General features: G+C 43.7%; 1 protein-coding gene across 1 annotated transcript in view; it reads left to right on the forward strand.

Moving 5' to 3' along the window:
- Positions 1–25,840, forward strand: part of LOC121539512 (A-kinase anchor protein 6) — a 180,764-nt gene that overhangs the window by 29,841 nt on the left and 125,083 nt on the right. Inside the window, exons 2-3 of the mRNA XM_045207426.1 lie at positions 4,393–4,785; positions 18,901–19,152. Of these exons, the coding sequence (XP_045063361.1) occupies positions 4,441–4,785; positions 18,901–19,152 (597 nt within the window). The 5' untranslated portion in view covers positions 4,393–4,440. The remainder of the gene's footprint in view (positions 1–4,392; positions 4,786–18,900; positions 19,153–25,840) is intronic.

Consider the following 25,840-nt stretch of genomic DNA (forward strand, 5'->3'; position numbering starts at 1 on the left):
TTGGAGCTTGGTGGAGGGGCTCGCTTCACAATGATCAATGTCGACATTTCCTAGACCAGACTTCTGCAGTCTGTCTTTCAGGTCACCGTTGTCGTCCTGTTTCACATGAGTCACTCCAACAGAGCCAGCATCACTCTGACAGGAACCCTGGAACAGTGTGAGATCTTCAGCTGCAACACAAGTAGAGACGTCCGCAAGCTTGCTGTTCCTTTTCAGTGTGAGTGGTTTGTCTGAGATATTAGTGACTTTCATGGGAGTCCAGCCATCTCCCCATAACGGTGTTACCACTCTCCCCACCATAATGCCCCGAGGCACACACCTGGAGGTTGTAGGCTCCACCATAACTGTACTCCCAGGTGACTTGGGTATATTACTTGGCAGTCTTCCCCACAGCAGGTACTCTTGTTTGGGAAGGAGAGTCACCGCCTGAGTTAGCTTCACTGTCCCTACTTTTCCTGGGACATCTTCACCCCTCCATCTTGTGAGACTGGTCATCATTTCTAGAAACTGTTCGCCATCTGGAGACCCTTTTGTGTTGCTCGAGATAAGTGTCCAATAACTGTTCTCGTTTTTCAGCTGATGCAGTACACGTTTCAACATGTTGGTGCCTACTATTATGTCGTCTTTCTGACCAGTGATCACCAGAACTGGGACCATGCACTTTACCCCATACAGACTTAGTTCCATGTCATACATGCACTTGGGGCGCACTTGTACTCCTCCACAGCCAACAAGGATGATATGCTGTGAGAGTTCTTGATGTGGGGTCAAGACGCTATCCGATAGTAGTCTCTGCTCTGCCTCTTCACTTATCGTGCAGGCCATTGAGCCTGTATCGAGGAGCCCTTGCAACTGAGCACAGCCATTAACTGTCACCGGTGCGTGAAATAACTCACTGAACGTCTCAACTCTGTGAATATTCTGAACAATTACCGTGCAATTATCAGACATTGCTTTACAGACATTGACATACATCTCCTTCAATTCTTCACTTTCTTCAAGGGTTGAATCTTCAACGCTCACACATCCCCTTTCCGTATGTGAGCTATCTAGTTTAAACTGGCTCCAACTTGCTCAGAGTTAGGTGGTGTGTGCGCTAACTGTGGCTGAGCGTTAATTCTTGGCCGGCGCTGTTGGCATTCTCTCTTCCAGTGGCCGGGCTTGTAACAGCCCATACAGAGGTTCGCCTGTCTACAGTGTGCAGTAGTTGAATGTTCGGCAGACTGACAGACTTTACATCTACTCTGAACAATGGCTGCTGGCCCCCTGCTTGGTGGCACGACTGCTGTTGTGTGTGCCGTCTGCTCTAGCACACGGTCCAGCAAGCCAATGAGAGACTGCATGCAGATGCTCTCTGTCTGAGGAGAGGATGGAAGCCCCATTGCCTTTGGGTAACCAGTAAGGTCTGTTGGGTTTTCAGCAGCGACTGTCTCTGTGGTTAATGCCTGAGCATGTGCACCAATGTTCTTTGGCCGATAAGATTTGGCTTGACACATTGTTCTAGCCTCTCTCTGATGTTCAACGAGGTGTTCATGAATCTCATTTGCTGTCCACTTTTCAGCTGTTTTGCACTTTAGGACACTTGCAAGAGCGGGGTCGGGACAGTGTTTCACCAGCATCATTGTGACTTCGTGAGAGGGGTCCTCAATGTTTCGCCCCTGCCTTCTCAGACACTCATCTGCGACATCCACAGCCTTGTTCAAGCGTATCCAATAGTCCATGGGACTTTCTCCAGCCAGAGGAAGTGTGTTATAGAAATCTGCTAAAGGCATAGAGGAGTAGGTTAACTCACTGAAATGTTGTTTCAGAATATCAAAGACGAGCTTGGAGTTCTCAGCTGGCTGCAGCGATGGCATACTGCGCAGGGTAACTTTAACAATGTCTCTAGCCTTTCCCATTAGTCTTGACATTATCTCCTGGGAGTGCTCTTGCGGGTGTACACCCCTCTTATTCAGGTAAACGCTCATAATCTCTTCCCACTCATGCACTGTGTGTTTGTCTGTTCCATCACCCCTGAAGTACGGCGGCTCTTTGACATCTGTCTTCATGACTAACTTTACTCCTGTCATGTTCAAATCAGACTGTCCATATCCTAAGTTCAGGCTAGGCGTAGGAGTGGTTTGGTTATCTGCACTACCAACAGATCTCTGTAATTGGCTAGCAATGTTCTCTCCTATTTCATGAGCTAACTGTGTGATGAGACTCCCTAGGTCTGCAGAACTCACATGTGAACTAGACACTGGCTGACGTGGAGAACGTTCATCTGTTTGGGTGTGAGTGTATGAAAATGCAGGACAACCCACTGAACTAACGCTGCTTGCAATGTCTGGAGCATCTCCTAAGCTACGCATGTGTGGTGCGGGGGAATATTCATCAGTGCGTAAGCGTGTGGACGAGAGTACAGGTCTGCCTAGTATACCAGCACCCCTAACCGGCGTGCTCTCCACCATACTCATAAACCTGCCCCTCCCCAGGCTTACCCCTGCAGCATCTCCAACACTAAATGGTGTCTGCGCATCCTTGCCATCAGCCATTTTTTTTTTTTTTTAAATAGAAAGTTGTAATAGACTATGGTAATGATATGTGAATCACCAGAACATGTGAATATGAAAAAAAATTGTACAATGATAGAAGTAGCTGAGGTAAGCAATTAAGAGCTACAATTTACACATTAATGTTTGCCCTTATACTTGTCAACGTTCGAAGAGGTTCCTACTCGTCACAGCAACCACCGGCGATCACCCTGGCGATGATCTGAAGCGAAGATATCCGGTCACGGCACCAATGTAGCCGGGCGCGGTCTGCTCGTTGCCGACTACTGCGTTGTGTTCCGGTGCACTGAAGACAACACACTGGCGTACTTGAAGGCACTTTATTGTGTACAACTCTCTCAATCTGTTCAACATCAAAGAGAGAAAATGTTCAAAACTCTACCCTCGACCAGAATCCGCCTTTCCCAGCCGAGTACAATGCAGACTGAGAAAAGCATGACCTCCCTCCGCATATAACCAAACCAACTCTAGAGGGCGCACTTACACAACTAACTCTCCCAATATCTGTAGACTACACGAAATGCTGAACAATACAATATTTTGGTGAAATCAACTCACAAAATAAAATAAAAAATAGAAAATGAACGGTTGCAAAAATCTGTAATTCTTTGACCTGTTACACATACAAATGCAAGTTTTGGAATATTTGTATTGTTTGTATTTGTATTATTCTTTTTACTCTGTCATTTAGGTCATTATTGTGGAGACTACAATGTTTTTGATCCATCCTCAGTTTTCTCATATCACAGCCATTAAACTCTGTAACTGTTTTAAAATCACCAATGTCTTCATGGTAACATCCCTGAGCAGTTTCCTTCCTGTCCTGCAGCTCAATTCAGAAGGAAGACTTGACTGAGGGACTTTACAGATGTTTTATGTATGGGGGACAGATTAAGGGTTAGTCATAGAAAAATCACGTCAACCCCTATTATTTCACACAGAGTGAGTCCATGTAATTTATTATGTGCTTTGTTAAGCCACATTTTACTCCTGAACTAATTTAGTCTTGCCTAAACAAAGGAGCTGAATACTTCTGCAACTACTATATTTTAGTTATCTAATTTGTATGAATCCAAAACATTTTGTTGAATTTTTCTTCCATTTTGACATTAGAGTATTTTGAGTAGATAGTTGACAAAGAATGACAATTAAATACATTTGAATCCCATTTTTAAACTTTATTAGACTTTATCAGAAATCCAAGGGGTATGAATACTTTTGCAAGGTACTGTGTATATATATATATTCTGCAGGACGTAACATATCATACGAAATGGATGATATAGTACACGATTAGGGACCCGTTTTGGCTCGGGAGCAACACTTTCAAAACTACTGGCTGAAATTATACAAACGTTCTGGAGCATCACTTTATGCATAGGATGTGACATAGGCAGGGATAGTGTGTCTAACCAGGCAGGCAGACAGACAGACAGTCAGAGTGTCTGATTTAGGCAGATAATGTGGGTGGTTTGTGCATAATGTTGGATCTAACTTTTGCTATGTCTTAAGATAATATTTGAATATGGTCATACGTTCCCCCACAAGACAGTGAGCTGAGCTGTCGGATTAAGAAGCTCTCATTGGTATCTGTAGCTCTGCTAATATTAGACGTCTCGCTGTAGAACGACGGCTGATTTTATTCCCCAGCAGAGCATGAAAGGAACTGCTTATGGATTTGCATGTGAAAGTACCCAGTTGGCTTCCCTAAGTATAAATTAAACATTCTCTGGCAGCCCTACAGTTACTAATTCCTGTTTCTGTCCTTTCTTTCTTTCTTCCTTCTGCCCTGTCCTCCCTCCCTCCGTTCATCCATCTCTCCCGGTCTGTCTCTCTGCAGCTGATTGAGAACGGCCCTATCAACTGTAGGATCTAGCTGTTATTCACCATGAACGCCGCTGTGTCTCCAATGGCCTGTGAGGCTGCCTCGCCCATGATCACCTCCGTCACGCCCACCCTAGAGTCCAGCCCAAAGGAGGAGGAGGCAGGCCTCAGCCCCAGCCAGGGTAGTCTTTGTGGGGACGGTCTGGCCCAGGAGAGGGACCTGGCCTGGAGGTATCAGAACAAAAAGCCTCCTCCCTTGCATACAGGGGCGGACTGGAAGGTGGTGCTGCACCTGCCTGAGATCGAGACTTGGCTGAGGGCCACTACTGAGAGGGTCCGGGAACTCACATACTCTGTCCACCAGGACTCAGTCAACAAACACGTAGACGTACATCTAGTGCAGCTTAAGGTGAGTGGGCCTCCACACACTATATACTCTCATCTCATATTCTGGTTTCAGACGGCCTAGTAGCAAGGAACTACCCTGGGCCCGTGATCACAAAGTGTCTCAGAAAAGCAATGCTGATCTAGTGTTGATTTTCCCTTTTGAATAAGATTATATGGACAGGGAAGACCTGATCCTAGATCAGCACTCCTACTCTGAGACCCTTTATGAATATGGGCCCTGGTCCCAGATCTGTTTGTGCTCTCTTGGTCCTGAGGTCGTTGTCATTGCCAGACAACAGACAGCGCAAACTGATCTGGGACCAGGCTAGCAAAGAACACCGTCAAATGCAGAATTGTCCAACATCATTTGCCAGTATAATGACCCTGTAGGAGGAAGATGTGATTAGATGTAATGAGGGGAGCTGTACCATGTCAGTAGCCTTGGAGCTGGACTGATCTGTCGTTGTGACTTAGCGAGGTAAGGAGTCACATTCAATACTCAGGTCCTAAATGACACCCCTTATAGTGCACTTATTTTGACCAGGGCCCATAGGGCTGTGGTCAAAAGTAGAGCACTATGTAGGGAATAGGATGCCATTTGGGACGTAGCCTCAGATCAATGTTGAGAATCCCTTCTCCCTCCCACCCCCAGCACAGCACAGCAGGGCAGAGGCCAGTCCAGGCTGGGGCTGTGGATGATGTGTGCTGATGATTTTGCAGATAGCAGCTATTTTGAAGAAAGTTTTACGTGCAATGATTGTTATATGTGGTTGTTTTATCCGCCTTAGTTGAATGCATTGATTGTAAGTCGCTCTGGATAAATGACTAAAATATACGTGTGAAAGTAGGCTACTGGGCAGATCAGTGACTGGCTGATCAATCAGCCAATGGTCTTATTGGATTCAGTTAGAAGGTCATGGTGGACCAGCCCTCAGCCCTCTAATTAAACAGGAAATGGAGGAACATAATTAGTTCAGCCAGCTTCAAAGCACTGGGAAGTCTCAGTGTGAGTCTCAAATGGCACCCTATTCCCTAGTGCTCTACTTTTGATCAGATCCCTATGGGCCCTGGTGAAAAGTAGTGTACTATAAAGGAATAGGTTGCCTGTCTGAACACATCCTCAGTGAAGATGGTGTGGTACTGTGAGATGGCAGAATGTGTTTTTAGAGAATTGGGATCAGTTTGGGATGAGATGCTCAGTACTGAAACCCTCTTAGTGTAAACAGCAAACCTCTAGTGAAGTAATGATGTGAACGTATGTTCTCGTAGAGTGCATAATGTCAGAAGTCTACACTGTTGACTTGTTTCCATTACACTCCCGGATGGTAACAAGTAGAGAAACTGCTTACTAGTGTACTTCTCAACATGGTGATATAATGTACAGTATATCCAGTCTGTCTTTAGTCTGTGTAGTAACTCTGGTTCAAATCAGCATGTGCTTTTAGCCAACTCCCCTGACTATCATTGTCATACCATACTAATGCCATACATGTACAGCAAAACAGCGATAGTCAGAGTAGTCAAAACACATTCAGATTTGGGACCAGGCTTAGTGTATTGTGAGAACAGGACAGATAGACAGACAGACAGCTGGTAGACATTGACATGTGCTCCTGTAATTGTTGTACAACTGGAACCACCGGTCTGTCTCTCTCCTCTCTGTGTTGATATCACAGACAGACAGACAGTGTTGAAAGCTCATCTGTGGACTCTGTGATATATATGGCTACCTCAGGTTTCTGTCAGTGTGCTGCTCACTAATACTCCTCAATAATCACCTCAGCGTAAGATGCCATTTGCTACACCACAGACTGCGATGATGTAGGCTTATAATGGTATGAAAGGTGCTAATAGGTGGACATTACTTTTCTCTTTCAGCCTCTGTCCTCTCAATCATAATAGACCGTCTTCAGAGGGAGCCTTGTCACTCTGTGAAGACTGTGAATGAATGATGTAATGTCTCAAGTAGAAAAGATGCCTGATACTGTGTCTGTGTACACAATACTGAGGTGTTTTCGTCCTTAGAAAATATCTGAATTTCCACCACATAATCACCATGAAGTGATGGATCATAGGTAGGCTACTACATTTACCTGAAAATAGCCTGAAGGAGGATTATGGTAGATTTGGTTACATAAGTATACAATATTCTATTTATTGATTTAACAAATTATGGTTGCCTTAGAATAGTGTTAATGGGGAGAACAGCATTGCACCTGTGTTATAGATGGATGTGGGCTCTGGTCAAAAGGGATTTACCATAGGGCTCTGGTTTAAAGTAGTGCACTATATAGGAAATAGGGTGCCATTTGGGATGTATACTTTGTCAATAGTGTGCCTGTATGAAGGATCAAAGGCAAATTAAAGGACCATGCCTAAATTGTTCAAACTGTATGAACCCTTCCATATTCCCTCCATAACCCTAGTCTTGGATTATGTCATCCCTATTCAGCTTGAATGGACAAATGGCCATCTCTTTGATCAATGCACTGATTAGGGCTATCTTTGACTATTAACTTTTAGTTCTACAGTTGAGTTGGTCCTTTGTTCAAATGCAGTCTTTGCGAACAGTTTTAATACAGTGGCTAATGCTGGTGTTTATTTGTAGATTAATTATGGTAGAGAGAGATACTGCATGAAGGCTCTCCAGTGGCTAACTAGCTAACCCCTGAGGCTTAATGCTGTGCTGCCTGGCTGCCTGGCTGCCTGGCTGGCTGCCTGGCTGCCTGGCTGGCTGCTTTATCCTCGTCATCCCCACCTGCTGAGATGTTCCCTCTAATCACTGGGCATTTTTGAGATTCACATCATAGATTATCATTGAGGCTTGTGCTGCGCAAATGGGAGAGGCCCATGTTACTCTGATAATACAGTGACAGCGCTCGAGATTCACTTTCATTTATTTATAGGGAGTTTTTCCTAGCCCCCGTGCTTCTACACCTGCATTACTAGCTGTTTGGGGTTTTAGGCTGGGTTTCTGTACAGCACTTCGAGATATTAGCTGATGTAAGAAGGGCTATATAAAATAAAATTGAATTGAATTGAATTTATAGAGGGTCCGCACAAAAAAAATAGCTTAGAATATTATTTTGCTTTTTTATTCTATTTTAAAAACAAAAGTTTTGTCAGTGTGTGTGTCTCATACAATCATAGCTAACATTGAGACTTCTGCTGCAGAAATGGGAGAGGGGCGAAACAAACAGGGAGAGTGGACGAAGCTAGGTAGTCTCCCTGGTGTTGTGAGGTCTTTATATAGCCCTTCCTTTCCTCTCTGCTGTGTTGCTGTTTCTGGATAGTGTGAATAAAACATGCCTTTGGCGTGTCAGAGAGAGAGAAGGCTTCCTGTTAGGGCACACAGACACACACTGCAGCGTCATCTCTAAGAGCTTTCACCACTCCTAAGGTTAGCTCTGTTTACGGCCCAAAATACTCACAGGGAGAAAGAAAAGGCAGTAAGAGAGAGCGTGTGTGTGTCTGTGTGCGTGTCCGTGTGTGTGTCCGTGTGCGTGTGCGTGTGTGCCCCATTTGTCCTGTTAGTGCTGCTGAGTCATCATGTATTCCAGTTATTGGACCGGTCAGAGAGGCGTAGTCAGTCTGACTGTCCCAACCTTCACGTTGACCTTTGGCATTATAAAGGACACACTGGTGACCTGAAACTTTGGACCCGTCTCAATCACCTTCCCCAACCTTTCAGTAGATGGATAGTCTAGCTGAACTCGCTGCCTGGGTCTGAAACGGCACCCTATTCTCTGTGTAGTAACATTACTTTTGACCAGGGAATGGAAGTAGTGCACTATATAGGGAACACGCTGCCATTTCGGATGCACCCATGCTTGCTTACAGACCTCGCCATTCTCTAGCTGAAGCTGTGCATTGTCTGTCTGGAGAATGCTGAGCATGTGACATCCTGAGTCAGTGTCTGCTCCCGTCTCAGAGTAGGATCGCTGATCTAGGATCAGTGTTGCCTTTCACGTCATAATGAATAAGACAAGGAGGACCTGACCCTAGATCAGCACTATAAGACGCATTGTGGATACAGGCCCTGGTTGTGCAAGTGAGTGACTGATTTCTTTGTTGCTGTGGTTGGCTTCCTATGAGAAAGTGACACAGACAGGCTGACGTATTGCCTGGCCAGGGCTCCACTGCCTCTCGCTCTGTGTGTCATTGATAACACTGTGTTCCCAGCCAAATATTTTCTCCTCAAACAAGAGTACAATGGTCTTGTTGCTCTCAAAGGTGTCTTACAACAGCGATGAAGACGTTGCGTTGTTGATATGGTATGTGTTTCTTGAGGTCACCTGTAGTGGTGAAACTAGTATGCAGTTATGAAGCTGTAAATATATTGAATAGAAGTTGTTTAAATTAGCGTTGTGGTTCAAATGTAGATTGCGGGAATTGAGGTTGATCTACTGTTTGATCTTGAGACAATCAGAAATGATCCAAGTCATGCGTTTCTCTTTAGAGGCATTTCTCTAGCACTATCTTTCTCTCTCTCCCACTCTCAGCTGTTATAGGGGATGACATCATGTTTTTTCATCTGCCAATCTTGTTATTGCCTCAGTATGTCTTCTTTCCTCCTCTCTGCCTTTCAGTCAAATCCCTTAAATCTCCCCTCAAATCTACCTCAATCTATTTCACATGTACCACTAGAACCCAAGACCTGACCAACATCTCCACTGTAATGAATATGCTGTAACAACATCAGACACAGGACATTCTGTTATCTGCATTCTGGGGACCATTCCTTTTTCTAACTGGGTCTTTCAGGATGCGCTTGTCTGTTGTGATACCATGTCTGTTTGGAATCATTGGTAAAGTCTGCCATCTAGTGGGGTTTGGTGGACATGTTACAATGTAATAATATTCACTTTGAATCGTTCCAGTAGGTGGCACAGCTGAAGATAAACAGACAATTGATTTTGACTGTTTTTAAAACTTTACTTTGATATTTTAGCTTGAAATAGAATCATGTGTACTGTATCTGAATTGACTGAATTTTATTGTACACAAATAATGTTGGTTCTGGAATGTTTGTTGTCCACTATTGTTTATATGTAGATCTCAATTAATAATTATAGCACAAAGATGCCCATTTCATCATTACATATCTAATGTTCTCTCCTGAATGTTACCCTTTCTAGCATTATCCTTGTGACTGTTTAAAGGTCTGCTAAAAAGACTACGTTCTAGCATCTATCCCCATCTCCATCCCAGCCTGCGCTCCCTGCATCTGCCCTTGTCTGCTGTCTATTTTTAGGAGGCCTGTGGCCCTCTGTCTTAGTCCTGACCTTGCCATTGTATCATGGCAGATTTATTAAGTTATAACCATGGGACATAGACCCTGGTGGAGCCAGCCCTAACCCTGTCAGAGAGACAAGGGCTCAGGACATAAAGACTGCACTTATGACAGTTATGATAAAGATACAAGGAAAGGATTGAACAGAACTTGACCCTCTGCATATAACTAGAGTGAGTGGACTACTTAAGCAATCTGTTATGCTACTCTATAAACAAGACATGACATCAGTGTCACTACGGTGATGGGTGAGAAATGAAGGAGGTTGTTACTAGAGTGATACATTGAGTGTTTGGAGAGAATTCTGCTGTTAATGAAGATAATGTGACTGAAAGGAAGTCGATGTTTAGACTGCCCTTAGCTGTTATATAGCTGTTATATAGCTGTTATATAGCTGTTATATAGCTGTTATATAGCTGTTATATCACCCGGTCTCAGTAATAGGGCCTTGCTTAGCCCTGGCGACTGCACGTAGCAGCTGCACGTATGAGTGTTGTGTGTGTGTGTGCGTGTGCGTGCGTGTTTGTTAGCGGTGTTAATGTGAAGAGAGAGAAACACAACTGTGACACAGCCTAGTAATGTGATCACACCCTTTCCAATACACACACACACACACACCGGCGCAGACACATTGAGACGCCTCAGTGGGGGGCAGTTCAAACTCCCTCAGCTTTATTTATACTCGAGGATCAGTGTTCAGTGAGGTGGCTTGCAGCTGTTTGTAAAACTGTATTTCTAGTGATGAAATCCCAGCGCCGCGGAGAATCCCAGGAATTCAACCATCTCATGTCTCATCTCATGTCTCTCTGCAACAAGTGGGGTGTGTGTGTTTTTGCATGCATATCTGGCTTTGTGAGCATGTGTGTGCTTCCATTCGTGTGTGTCTCTATGTGTGCGTGGCTGGTATTGCTGGTAAAGGCTACTTTGTGGAGTTTGGCTAGCTACATACCTTTACTTAGCCACCAGAGGCAACATTAACACCCTGTTAGGTGCAGGCTCCACAAAGGAAAGGCTACGTTACAGCGTAAGCTGTGAATACTGAGGCGCCGATGGCAAGAAATGTGGTAATAATGTTATTTGTAATTATAAACTGGGTGGTTCGAGCCCTGAATGCTGATTGGCTGAAAGCCGTGGTATATCAGACCGTATACCACGGGTATTTTTACTCTTTTAATTACGTTGGTAACCAGTTTATAATAGCAATAAGGCATCTCAGGGGTTTGTGGTGTATCAAATAAAATCAAATAAAATGTTATTGGTCACATACACATATTTAGCAGATGTTATTGTGGGTGTAGCGAAATGCTTGTGTTTCTAGTGCAGTAATATCTAACAATTCACAACAATACACACAATACACACAAATCTAAAAGTAAAAGAATGGAATTAAGAAATATATAAATATTAGGACGAGCAATGTCGGAGTGGCATAGACTAAATACAGTAGAATAGAATAGAATACAGTATATACATATGAGATGAGTAAAGCAAAAATATGTAAACATTATTAAAGTGACTAGGGTTCCATTATTAAAGTGGCCAGTGATTCCATGTCTATGTATATAGGGCAGCAGCCTCTAAGGTGCAGGGTTACATAACCGGGTGGAAGCCTCCTAGTGATGGCTATTTAACAGTCTGATGGTCTTGAGATAGAAGCTGTTTTTCAGTCTCTCGGTCCCAGCGCTGATGCACCTGTACTGACCGCGCCTTCTGGATGATAACGGGGTCAACAGGCAGTGGCTCGAGTAGTTGTTGTCCTTGATGATCTTTTTGGCCTTCCTGTGACATCGGGTGCTGTAGGTGTCCTGGAGGGCAGGTAGTTTGCCCCCGGTGATGCGTTGGGCAGACCGCACCACCCTTTGGAGAGCCCTGCGGTTGCGGGCGGTGCAGTTGCCGTACCAGACGGTGATACAGCCCGACAGGATGCTCTCAATCTGTAAAAGTTTGTGAGGGTTTTAGGTGCCAAGCCAAATTTCTTCAGCCTCCTGAGGTTGAAGAGGCGCTGTTGCGCCTTCTTCAGCACACTGTCTGCGTGGGTGGACCATTTCAGATCGTCAGTGATGTGTACGCCGAGGAACTTGAAGCTTTCCACCTTCTCCACTAACCCATCAATGTGGATAGGGGCGTGCTCCCTCTGCTGTTTACTGAAGTCCACGATCAGCTCCTTTGTTTTGTTGACGTTGAGTGAGAGGTTATTTTCCTGGCACCACACTCCCAGGGCCCTCCTCCCTGTAAACTGTCTCGTCATTGTTGGAAATCAGGGCTACTACTGTTGTGTCTTGATGATTGAGTTGGAGGCGTGTGTGGCCACGCAGTCATTTGTGAACAACAGGAGGGGGCTGAGCACGCACCCTTGTGAGGCCCCTGTGTTGAGGATCAGCGAAGTGGAGGTGTTGTTTCTTACCTTCAACACCTGGGGGCCCGTCAGGAAGTCCAGGAGCCAGTTCCACAGGGCGGGGTTCAGACCCAGGGCCCCGAGCTTAATGATGAGCTTGGAGGGTACTATGGTGTTGAATGCTGAGCTATAGTCAGCTATATTATGGCTAATATACCACAGCTAAGGAATGTATCCAGGCACTCCGCGTTGCAGAACAGCCCTTAGCCGTGCTAAGAACAGCCCTTAGCCGTGGTATATTGGCCATATACCACACCCCCTCAGGCCTTATTGCTTAAAAATAGCATGTACAAAGATTGCTTGCACAAACCTGCCATGTAGGATAAGAGATGTGTGCTGTTGCCTTCTACCGTTTTGCATTAACTTCTTTGCAAAGTTATGCAACAACATTTGAAACATGTGATTTAACAAACAAGGACTGGAATCACAGGGCAATAGAAATGACTGACTCCTCAGATACCCTTGAACTCCCCCTACACCTCTGCTACACCCTACCCACTGCCCACTGTGGCAGCTGCACCCACTTGGCAGGGGGGGGTGGGGGGGTTTAACTCAGAGAGGAGGGTGAGGTCAAAGCCTAAAATAGCCCCCCTAGTGTTGTGAGAGGGGAGGGAGCCCAACCCTGTCCTTCTCCTCCAGTGAGAGATTCAGGTCAGTTTGGATAGAGAGAGACACTCACACCAACCAGCACCTTCTACATGAGAGACAAGCTCTGATACAAGGAGTCAGAGATACTGAACACAGCTAGACAGTACTGGTTGACTTTGCTTTTAATTAAACTTTTATCAGAATAGTGTAGAGGAAAACCCGGAGACTATCTCACGTCTGTGACAGGTAAGGCTGGCCAGAACTGTTGGATTTGGACAATATGTGAAGGAATTGTAAATGAATGGGTTGTATAACCACATGATCTTTGAACAGGATGTGTTTTGTAAAGAGACCTCTGGACAATGTTTGAGTTGGAATGGTCAGATAATCTTGATAGTGGTTACTGTTTTTGGGGATAGTTAACATTATCGCAATTGCAGTGGACTTTATACTAGTGAACAAAAGTGTGTGTGTGTGTGTGTCTGTTTGGTGTGTGTGTGTGCTTTTGTCATCAAAGTCAGTCATGAGCTGCACAGTGACAGCAGTACTATACCTTTAAACAGCAGCAGTGAAATGTCATGAGTTTCTTTTAAGTAGCTTCAATTATTCAACATCTTTTAAAATGCTAACCAGAGCCCTAGGGTATTTATTCACTTTGAAGGGTTGCCTTTAGTTCATTATGTTTTGTCTGTTATCTTGTGAATATAAATCTGCTGTGTATTGAAGATCCTTACATAACAAATTGCATTGGATTTGTATGTCTTTTTACAGTGAGGGAAAAAAGTATTTGATCCCCTGCTGATTTTGTGCTTTTGCCCACTGACAAAGAAATGATCAGTCTATAATTTTAATGGTAGGTTTATTTGAACAGTGAGAGACAGAATAACAACAAAAAAATCTAGAAAAACGCATGTCAAAAATGTTATAAATTGATTTGATTTGCATTTTAATGAGGGAAATAAGTATTTGACCCCTCTGCAAAACATGACTTAGTACTTGGTGGCAAAACCCTTGTCGGCAATCACAGAGGTCAGATGTTTCTTGTAGTTAGCCACCAGGTTTGCACACATCTCAGGAGGGATTTTGTCCCACTCCTCTTTGCAGATCTTCTCCAAGTCATTAAGGTTTCGAGCCTGACGTTTGGCAACTCAAACCTTCAGCTCCCTCCACAGATTTTCAATGGGATTAAGGTCTGGAGACTGGCTAGGCCACTCCAGGACCTTAATGTGCTTCTTCTTGACCCACTCCTTTGTTGCCTTGGCCGTGTGTTTTGGGTAATTGTCATGCTGGAATACCCATCCACGACCCATTTTCAATGCCCTGGCTGAGGGAAGGAGGTTCTCACCCAAGATTTGACGGTACATGGCCCCGTCCATCATCCCTTTGATGCGGTGAAGTTGTCCTGTCCCCTTAGTAGAAAAACACCCCCAAAGCATAATGTTTCCACCTCCATGTTTGACGGTGGGGATGGTGTTCTAGAGGTCATAGGCAGCATTCCTCCTCCTCCAAACACGGCGAGTTGAGTTGATGCCAAAGAGCTCGATTTTGGTCTCATCTGACCACAACACTTTCACCCAGTTCTCCTCTGAATCATTCAGATGTTCATTGGCAAACTTCAGACGGGCCTGTATATGTGCTTTCTTCAGCAGGAGGACTTTGCGGGCGCTGCAGGATTTCAGTCCTTCACGGCGTAGTGTGTTACCAATTGTTTTCTTGGTGACTATGGTCCCAGCTGCCTTGAGATCATTGACAAGATCCTCCCGTGTATTTCTGGGCTGATTCCTCACCGTTCTCATGATCATTGCAACTCCACGAGTTGAGATCTTGCATGGAGCCCCAGGCCGAGATAGATTGACAAGTATTTTGTGTTTCTTCCATTTGCGAATAATCGCACCAACTGTTGTCACCTTCTCACCAAGCTGCTTGGCGATGGTCTTGTAGCCCATTCCAGCCTTGTGTAGGTCTACAATCTTGTCCCTGACATCCTTGGAGAGCTCTTTGGTCTTGGCCATGGTGGAGAGTTTGGAATCTGATTGATTGATTGCTTCTGTGGACAGGTGTCTTTTATACAGGTAACAAGCTGAGATTAGGAGCACTCCTTTTAAGAGTGTGCTCCTAATCTCAGCTCGTTACCTGTATAAAAGACACCTGAGAGCCAGAAATCTTTCTGATTGAGAGGGGGTAAAATACTTATTTCCCTCATTAAAATGCAAATCAATTTATAACATTTTTGACATGCGTTTTTCTGGACATGCGATATTGCTGTATCACACAGTAACGTATGCTGTGTTAGCTGGAGGTGAACTGCTGTTGAAGGACTTACCAGTAGATACATTTTATGATCCTTTCCTGATATTTTTACGTATTCCATATTCCCCTGTGACCAGTACTGTACTGTATGTTTATTTTGGAGTTGAGTGGAGCCCACTCCGGGGGGATCGATGGTAGCGGTGCGTTGGCTATGTGTTTGACCTACATTCAGAGATGACATGTTATTTAGAGACCAGGAAGCACCAGAGCCAAGATACCGCTGGCACAGGAACCCCACCCATGTTCTGTTGTTAGACCTGTTGTTATGGAGACCCTGCCTGCTTGCCTGACGCTGTGTGTAGGACAGGTCAAGAGCATGTTCAATTCATTTTTTTCCTGATTTAAATGGAGTCTCGGGCTGTGGCGGTCATGGAATTTTGTCAGCTGGTTATTGTCATGCAAAAGACTGCCGGTCTCACGGTAATTGACCATTAATTAACATAAACATGTTTAGCATCTCCAGGCCTCCATTCATACAAGCCTTTGGAACATCTACATTTAAAAAAGTATAATAAATCAATTTATTATACACCATCACAATAAATCCATTATTTATTTTAGTCAGGTCTAAAGAAACATTATGATGTGAAGAAAATGTATTTCAGAAGAACAGAATATGAGTAGGCCTACTGTAATAATAATAAATAATATAATATGCCATTTAGCAGACGCTTTTATCCAAAGCGACTTACAGTCATGCGTGCATACATTTTTTTGTGTATGGGTGGTCCCGGGGATCGAACCCACTACCTTGGCGTTACAAGCGCCGTGCTCTACCAGCTGAGCTACAGAGGACCCCGGACTGTAGGCATATGTTATCTGGCTATGCTCCATGCTATAGGCTGTAGGCTTGTTCATTTAGCTGACAAGATATAAGTCCTGTGTCATTATTTTATTTTATATGATTTTATAGTAAGAAGAATGTAATTGAACTTATATGAATAAAATAGAAAGGATATTTTTCCCATTCTGGAGTGAGTGTGCATATGAAGTGGCTATGTTGAGCATAAAAGTGATCATTTGAAACAGGTCCTATACGCTAGATTTACAATTATTTGGCAACTTTAGTTGTGAATGATACAAACCTTAGAATGTCTTAGAAATCAAAACATATATGGGCTGCATGATGCGACTATAGGCTATTGATGATTTGAGAAAGTCGCAAAAAACCTTCCACTCTGATGTAAACAACTTTCAGTTGTTTCCTGGTAGGAATCTGGTCTGGTGTTAGGGTAGGAGGGCATCTGTCAAAGTGTTGGGTAGGAAGGCATCTGTCATAGTGAGGCAACAGCTGATTCCAACACTGTCCCCAAGTCTCACCCCAGGACTGGGGGAGGGGGTAAAGGTCAACCAGAGCCTGACTAAACACATGCTGCCAAACGTGTGCTGTGGTGCTGCAGTAGAAACTCATTCATTCAATATCAGTAATATCAATACTGTAAGGAATTCTCATCCAAGATGGCTGCCATATTGAAACCCCTTAGAACAAGGCTCTGGGGTGAAGTTGGCCCAAGGTACAGGTCTAGGGTGAGTTTCCTCTCCCCAAATCCTAACCTTAACTGTTAGTGAGGGAATCTCAAAATTGACTCAAGATCAGTGTCTAGGGGAAACTTCACCCTAGTCCTTGAACTAGAGGAAAGATGAAGTGGAAGTGGCTCTCTATGAGATGAGATGACTCAGCAGTATTTTGAGCAGCAGAGCTGAGGATGAGAAGAGGTTTTAAACTGTGGTGGAGCCCAACTGTCTCCGTCTGGTTTTTAACGGTCGGTCGTTGGGTGGCTGAAATTAGTCTCTTAATATTAAACGGCCCTACCCATCCCAGCCTGGATTATGCCCTCAGCACCATGGTGACAGGGTGGGAGTCAGGCAAGCTTAGACAGACACTCTTATCCTGTTCCTGAGATAGCCCAACCACACTGCAGGCTGTCTGTACAGTATTACCCTGGGTGTCACTGTACTGACATGCTGTCAGAATCCTGCATGTGTGCTGGTTTCCCCTTCGTTTCATATCAAATATCATTAATCGTTAGCCTGTAATAAGTAAATGGGGCAGACTTGATGACTGAGATATGAACATAAGTATTGTGTATGATGGTGTTGTTGTAGTGTGTAAATGGCCGAAGGGAATATATTTATTCAGTAACTTTTCAGTGTTCAGGACAGTATGTGAATCCGTTTCTCCTTTCGTCATTGCTACAGTATATCCACTGTCTGGTACTGTCTATACAGTACAGAGGAGGCTGGTGGGAGGAGCTATAGGAGGACAGGCTCGTTTTAATGTCTGGAATGGAATAAATGGAATGGTATCAAACACATGGCAACAACGTGTTTGACTTCGTTCCATTCATTCCATTCCAGCCATTACAATGAGCCCATCCTCCTATAGCTCCTCCCACCAGCCTCCTCCGATACAGTATGAGTCTGGCTTGACAGTCCATTCCTGGCCAGGCTGGGCCAGCAGCTGTGGTAGGGAGGGGCTGGGTGGGACGGGGTCAGTTGTCATGGAGTTGTCATTGTGCCGAGACCGACCAGTTAGGTCCAGATCAGACGTGCTGTCACTGGTACAGTAGTGGAATGACTCCGCCTTATAGCTTCATTGTAAAGAGTATAAGTAATAAAAAATGTAAAAATGTTCAATGTCAAAACTTGTGCTCATAACGTCGTTCTACAGTTCAATTTACAGGCCGCACATTTGGGATTCACGCCCTGTGAATGCTGACTATGTCCATGCAACCATGTTGTCAATACTAACCATGAGCCACCTGCTTTAGGGTCTTCTCTTCAGGAAATGGTTAGCATTGGCTAAGAGTCATATGCTACTGTGGAAGTGGATGGTGCCATCAGTAATGTTAGGCCACGGTTGTCTATGTGTTCTCAAGGGTATCTATTTTCTCTGCAATGTGCACTATGTGTAGATAGAAATACTCCATCCTTGTGAATTTGACTCATATTTTAAACATGGAACTTATGACTTAATCATCACCTGGTTCTGCTTTTACTGTACTGGCAGTGGCACTCACAATCCTAACATGTTTCTCTGCTCCGTGTTGAGTCTGATAACTTGACGTTTATTTAGAGAGTTTGTTGTTTGTAGTTCAGCATATACAAAGACTTATCATCTCTGTAGGAGATGTCAGGATTGCGTTCTCTCTGGTTCTCTTAAAAGATATGTGACATGCCGAGCCCACTTCAGGGTGCGTACACAGGCAGCCTATAGATACTTTGATTGAAATGTGTAAGTTTGCATTGCTTGAAAAAGTGAGCTAACAGTTATATTACAGTGTCGTTATTCCTGTGTAATTACATCTGTAAGTAGAGTGTAACAAGTATTGTGATACATAGTAATAACTCATTGTTATACTGTAAGTTTATTTTGAGTTTATTTTGTAGTTCAGCATATAAAAACACTTGTCTCTGTAGGAGATGTCAGGATTTATTTCTCTCTGGTTCTCTTAAAAGATATGTTATCATAATCTAAAGATTGTTTATCCTCTCTCCCCTGTCTATGTGTCTCCATGCGTGTCTACGTGTGTGTGTGTGTGTGTGTGTAGGACATTTGCGAGGACATCTCGGACCATGTAGAGCAGATCCACGCGTTGCTGGAGACAGAGTTCTCCCTGAAGCTGCTGTCCTACTCTGTGAACATCATCGTGGACATCCGCAGTGTCCAGCTGCTGTGGCACCAGCTCCGTGTCTCTGTCCTGGTACTGAAGGAGAGACTGCTGCAGGGCCTCCAGGACTCCAACGGAAACTACACCCGACAGACAGACATCCTCCAGGCCTTCTCACAGGACCACAACCAGGTAAATAATACACACAACCTCTGGTACAACACATGTACTACTACTGTACAGTTACACAACTATAGCTAGCCTGAACTACACCCGACAGATTGATATAGGCTACACAACCCTGGCATGTACTAGTCTACGATACACATGACAGCTTTTTTGGGGGGAGGTTTCAATGATTTATTGAATAAGCATAAGCATAACGAACACTTTATTTGAACAGTGAGAGACAGAATAACAACAAAATAATCCAGAAAAACGCATGTCAAAAATGTTATAAATTGATTTGCATTTTAATGAGGGAAATAAGTATTTGACCCCTCTGCAAAACATGACTTAGTACTTGGTGGCAAAACCCTTGTTGGCAATCACAGAGGTCAGACGTTTCTTGTAGTTGGCCACCAGGTTTGCACACATCTCAGGAGGGATTTTGTCCCACTCCTCTTTGCAGATCTTCTCCAAGTCATTAAGGTTTCGAGCCTGACGTTTGGCAACTCGAACCTTCAGCTCCCTCCACAGATGTTCTATGGGATTAAGGTCTGGAGACTGGCTAGGCCACTCCAGGACCTTAATGTGCTTCTTCTTGAGCCACTCCTTTGTTGCCTTGGCCGTGTGTTTTAGGTCATTGTCATGCTGGAATACCTATCCACAACACATTTTCAATACCCTGGCTGAGGGAAGGAGGTTCTCACCCAAGATTTGACGGTACATGGCCCCGTCCATCGTCCCTTTGATGCGGTGAAGTTGTCCTGTCCCCTTAGCATAAAAACACCCCCAAAGCATAATGTTTCCACCTCCATGTTCGACGGTGGGGATGGTGTTCTTGGGGTCATAGGCAGCATTCCTCCTCCTCCAAACACGGGGAGTTGAGTTGATGCCAAAGAGCTTGATTTTGGTCTCATCTGACCACAACACTTTCACCCAGTTCTCCTCTGAATCATTCAGATGTTCATTGGCAAACTTCAGACGGGCCTGTGTATGTGCTTTCTTGAGCAGGGGGACCTTGCGGGCGCTGCAGGATTTCAGTCCTTCACGGCGTAGTGTGTTACCAATTGTTTTCTTGGTGACTATGGTCCCAGCTGCCTTGAGATCATTGACAAGATCCTCCCGTGTAGTTCTGGGCTGATTCCTCACCGTTCTCATGATCATTGCAACTCCACGAGGTGAGATCTTGTATGGAGCCCCAGGCCGAGGGAGATTGACAAGTATTTTGTGTTTCTTCCATTTGCGAATAATCGCACCAACTGTTGTCACCTTCTCACCAAGCTGCTTGGCGATGGTCTTGTAGCCCATTCCAGCCTTGTGTAGGTCTACAATCTTGTCCCTGACATCGTTGGAGAGCTCTTTGGTCTTGGCCATGGTGGAGATTTTGGAATCTGATTGATTGATTGCTTCTGTGGACAGGTGTCTTTTATACAGGTAACAAGCTAAGATTAGGAGCACTCCCTTTAAGAGTGTGCTCCTAATCTCAGCTCGTTACCTGTATAAAAGACACCTGGGAGCCAGAAATCTTTCTGATTTGAGAGGGTGTCAAATACTTATTTCCCTCATTAAAATGCAAATCAATTTATAACATTTTTGACATGCGTTTTTCTGGATTTTTTTGTTGTTATTCTGTCTCTCACTGTTCAAATAAACCTATCATTAAAATTATAGACTGATAATTTCTTTGTCAGTGGGCAAACGTACAAAATCAGCAGGGGATCAAATACTTTTTTCCCTCACTGTATCCCAGTCGCTCCCCCTCCCCACTCAGGCCATTCCCAGACAGTCCTAGCTAAAAAGCTATTTTTGTTTATTTTTTACACTTTTTATGGAAAACTATTACAGTAAGGTACTTAATTGTTACCCAGAAATGATTTGATATTGAGATAAAAACATCTGCATTGGGGCTTTAAAGCTTCTCCATCCCTGGAAATAGTTAGCTAGTTGACTATCCATCCACATCGCTCTGGCCAAACGCCACGCCCACTAGCGTTTCTTCTCCAGGATGAGTCTGGATTTGCTTTCCTCCCTGACGTCTTGTAGAATGCGAATACATTCTGATTGTTCTGATTGGTCCCAGAAACCGATGGGTTGGGCTAGAGACGGGTTACACAAATCATGAATAACGTCATTTGCTTTGATACTCTGATTGGTTAGAGATGATCCAATCGCTTATGATTTTGTTTTGTACAACAACTTTTGACATCAGCACAAACTACTTCTAGGATGTCAGTTTCAGACTGAATGTATGGAGCGATCGATAGAGCAGTGGAATAAGATAATATTTACAGGACTGACTAATCATGTTCATCTCTCTGTAACTGGTCTCGCTCCTCAGTGTAGTTGGTCATGAGGAGAGACATCTGGTTTTCTCTCTGGCTGATGTCCTTGGAGTAGTAGTAGGAGCGTAGTCCGATGAAAGCGATTTTTTTTTTTTTTCAGAACACTCAATAGACCCTGTCCCACCACAGCCGGGGAATAGCACCTCACCCCTCCAGACTCGGAGGGAGTTGAACCCTGATTCTCTGGCCCACTCTCTGGTGACCCCAGGTTCACCTGACTGCTCCTCGTGGTGTCAGGATTGGCGTACACATTATCTCTATCTTTTTTAATCAAATACTCTGTATGAGCGTAGGTTTTTGTCTTTGTCTGGGGTATCTGTCCTCTGTCCTCTGCTATGTAATCAGAGCAGCATCTTTATACTGTTTCGTTTCACTCGATGAGGAACTTAATAGTGTTTGTGGGTGTGTGGTTTTCTTGTGAAAGTGATTCAGTGATTCAGCCCTCACCTTTTTTCTCACAGTTCGTGAGAGAGCAAGACAGGATTTTGGAGACTTTGATAGGCTAAGCTTTCAGTTTAGGAGACTAAGCAGGGGTAAAATTTTCCATCACTGCGACGGATTTCCATTATATGGATTCTGGAGAGGTCGTTTTTGAGATAAGGATAAAAATCTATCCGCAATAAATAGTCTATAATGCGCACCACAGCAGTGCTCAGCTCAGACAGCGGTATGTAGCCTACTGGCGCCTGGCCGCTTGAAGATGTTCTGGGGTGGGGGGGAGCTGCAGATCATTTTTGTCTGCGGGGGCTGAGGATAATCTGTCTCTGCTCATACAGGAGTAATAAAGGCCTAGTGCACTTATTTGGTGGGATTTTTATTTATATGCAGTGCATTTGGAAAGTATTCAGACACCTTCCTTTTTCCACATTTTGTTACGTTACAGCCTTATTCTAACATGGATTAAATAAATAAAACATCCTCATCAATCTACACACAATACCCCATAATGACAAAGCAAAAACAGGTTTTTAGATTTTTTTGCAAATGTAGAAAAAAACAACAACTGAAATACCTTATTTACATAAGTATCCAGACCCTTTGCTATGAGACTCGAAATTGAGCTCAGGTGCATCCTGTTTACATTGATAATCTTTGAGATGTTTCTACAACTTGATTGGAGTCCACCTGTGGTAAATTCAATTGATTGGACATGATATGGAAAGGCTCACGCCTATCTATATAAGGTCCCACAGTTGACAGTGCATGTCAGAGCAAAAACCAAGCAATGAGGTTGAAGGAATTGTCCGTAGAGCTTCGAGACAGGATTGTATCGAGGCACATATCTGGGGAAGGGTACGGAAACATTTCTGCAGCATTGAAGGTCCCCAAGAACACAGTGGCCTTCATCATTCTTAAATGGAAGAAGTTTTTGAACTCGATCAAACATTTCTGGAGAGACCTGAAAATAGCTGTGCAGCGACCCTCCCCATCCAACCTGACAGTGCTTGAGAGGATCTGCAGAGAAGAATGGGAGAAACTCCCCAAATACAGCTGTGCCAAGCTTGTAGCGTCATACCCAAGAAGACTTAAGGCTGTAATAGCTGCCAAAGGTGTTTCAACAAAGTACTGATTAAAGGTTCTGAATACTTATGTAAATGTGATATTTCAGTTTTTTACTTTTAATATATTTGCAAAAATTCAAAAAACCTGTTTTTGCTTTGTCATTATGGGGTATTGTGTGTAGATTGATGAAGGGAAAACATTATTTGATCCATTTTAGAATAAGGCTGTAACATAATTGTTTTTGGGAAAAGTCAAGGGGTCTGAATACTTTCCGAATGCACTGTATACAGTGTATTATTGGGATGCAAACTCAAAATGGAATAAGTGTAAACCTCTATATCTGACATGGTACAGGTGTCTTCTTTTTTTGAAAGCCCATAACCATGTGTGTGAGGTGTATACTTTTCTTTCAAAGTAGATGTAAGACTACCAAGAATCACTCTGTGTGACCATGATTTAGCCCACTACAGTAAAAGGTGCTCCAAAGCTTTTTACTATCATTCTTTATATAATTTATCTTTGTTTCATAGTACAGTTTATTTTTCTTTTTGTTCAGTTTAGTCACATGATTTCTCAATTTACAGTACTTGTCAATCGGCTGTGCAGCCAGACTTATTTGTCATTCCTTTTGCCTCATTATTCTCAACCATAACATTTTTTAATTCCTCATCAATCCACAGGGATTTAACAGTTTTTACAGTCATTTTCTTAATGGGTGCATGCTTATTAGTAACTGAAATAAGCAATTTCATAAATGTGTCAAGTGCAGCATCTGGTTGTTCCTCATTACACACCAGCAAATATTCTTTACATCTTCAACATAGGAATCACTACAAAACTTATTGTATAACCTCTTATACACTATATTAAGCCCAGCCTTTTGAACTTTGGTTTTCCTAGCTACTATATTATGATCACTACATCTGATGGATGTGGCTACTGCTTTAGAGCAGATTTCTGCAGCATTAGTAAAGATGTGATCAATACATGTGGATGATTTAATTCCTGTGCTGTTTGTAAATACCCTGGTAGGTTGACTGATAACCTGAACCAGGTTGCAGGCACTGGTTACAGTTTGAAGCTTTTTCTTGAGTGGACAGCTTGATGAAAGCCAGTCAATATTTAGGTCACCCAGAAAATATACCTCTGTTGATATCACATACATTATCAAGCATTTCACACATATTATCCAGACATTGACTGTTAGCACTTGGTGGTCTTTAGCAGCTTCCCACAACAATGGGTTTTAGGTGAGGCAGGTGAACCTGTAGCCATATTACTTCAACAGCATTTGACATGAGATCCTCTCTAAGCTTTATAGGAATATGACTCTGAACATAAACGGCAACACCTCCACCATTGTCATTTCTGTCTCTTCTGAAGATGTTGAAAACATGTATTGCTACTACTGTATCATCAAAGGTATTATCTAAGTGAGTTCTAGAGATAGTCAGTATATGAATGTTATCTGTTACTAGCAAGTTATGGATTTCATGAACCTTGTTTTTTAGGCTACATACATTAATGTGGGCTATTTTTAGCACTTTTCTGGGATTCTTGATTGTTTTTATTGCTTTACTGGGAGGCTTATTAGAGGTAGACATGACAGTGATATTTATGTTTGAGCTGCACACAGTGGACTTCCTACTAGGGCAAACTGCCTCAGTGCTAACAGTATAACTCAGGTTCATAGCTCTATGATTACAGAATACAATAGCTGTAGAATTGACAGAGGTATTCAGGGGAGTTAGAGGGACATAAATTAGGTTACTTACATTACCACTGGCAACGCCCCTGTGACAGTGTACAACCTGGCGCCGACGAAGATGGCGGCCTCGCGACTAGCTCTTAGGAAACTTTGCAGTATTTTGTTTTTTTATGTATTATTTTTTACATTATTAGCTCAGAAAGTGATTTGTATCATTACATACAGCCGGGGAAAACTATTGGATATCAGAGCGGCGGTAACTCACCAGCATTACGACCAGAAATACGACTTTCCCGAAGCAGATGCTTTGTTTGCTCTCCCCAGGGCAACTGAACTGATTCCAGCGGCTGACCCAAAACATCTCCGGCAGAGGAGAGGCACTCGGAGCAGCCTGCTGGTTCGACTTAGGAGGCGCGCACACCAACCACCGCTTCCAAGTATACTACTCGCTAATGTTCCGTCTTTGGTTAACAAGATTGACAAACTCCGGGCAAGGATTTCTTTCCAGAGAGACATCAAGGCCTGTAACATACTTTATTTCACGGAAACATGGCTCTCTTGGGATACTCTGTTGAAATCGGTCCAGCCAGAGGGGTTCTCAGTTCACCGCGCAGACAGGAATAAATATCTCTCCGGGAAGCAGAAGGGTGGAGGTGTGTGTTTCATGATTAACGACTCATGGTGTAATTGTAGTAACATACAGGAACTCGAGTCCTTTTGTTCACCCAACCTAGAATATCTCACAATCAAATGCCGACCGTATTATCTCCCAAGATAATTTTTTTCGGTTATAGTCACGGCCGTGTATATCCCCCCTCAAGCCGATACCACGACGGCCCTCAAAGAACTTCACTGGACTTTATGCAAACTGGAAACCACATATCCTGAGGCTGCATTTATTTTAGCTGGGGATTTTAACAAAGCAAATTTGAGGACTAGGCTGCCTAAGTTCTATCAACATATCGACTGTTGTACTCACGCTGCCAAAATCCTCGACCATTGCTATTCAAACTTCCGGGATGGTTATAAGGCCCTCCCCCGCCCTCCTTTCGGCAAATCTGACCACGACTCCATTTTGCTCCTCCCTTCCTATAGGCAGAAACTCAAACAGGAAATACCCGTGCTAAGGACTATTCAACGCTGGTCTAACCAATCGGAATCC

Source organism: Coregonus clupeaformis, chromosome 25 (genome assembly GCF_020615455.1).
Source record: "Coregonus clupeaformis isolate EN_2021a chromosome 25, ASM2061545v1, whole genome shotgun sequence".
Lineage (NCBI taxonomy): Eukaryota > Metazoa > Chordata > Actinopteri > Salmoniformes > Salmonidae > Coregonus > Coregonus clupeaformis.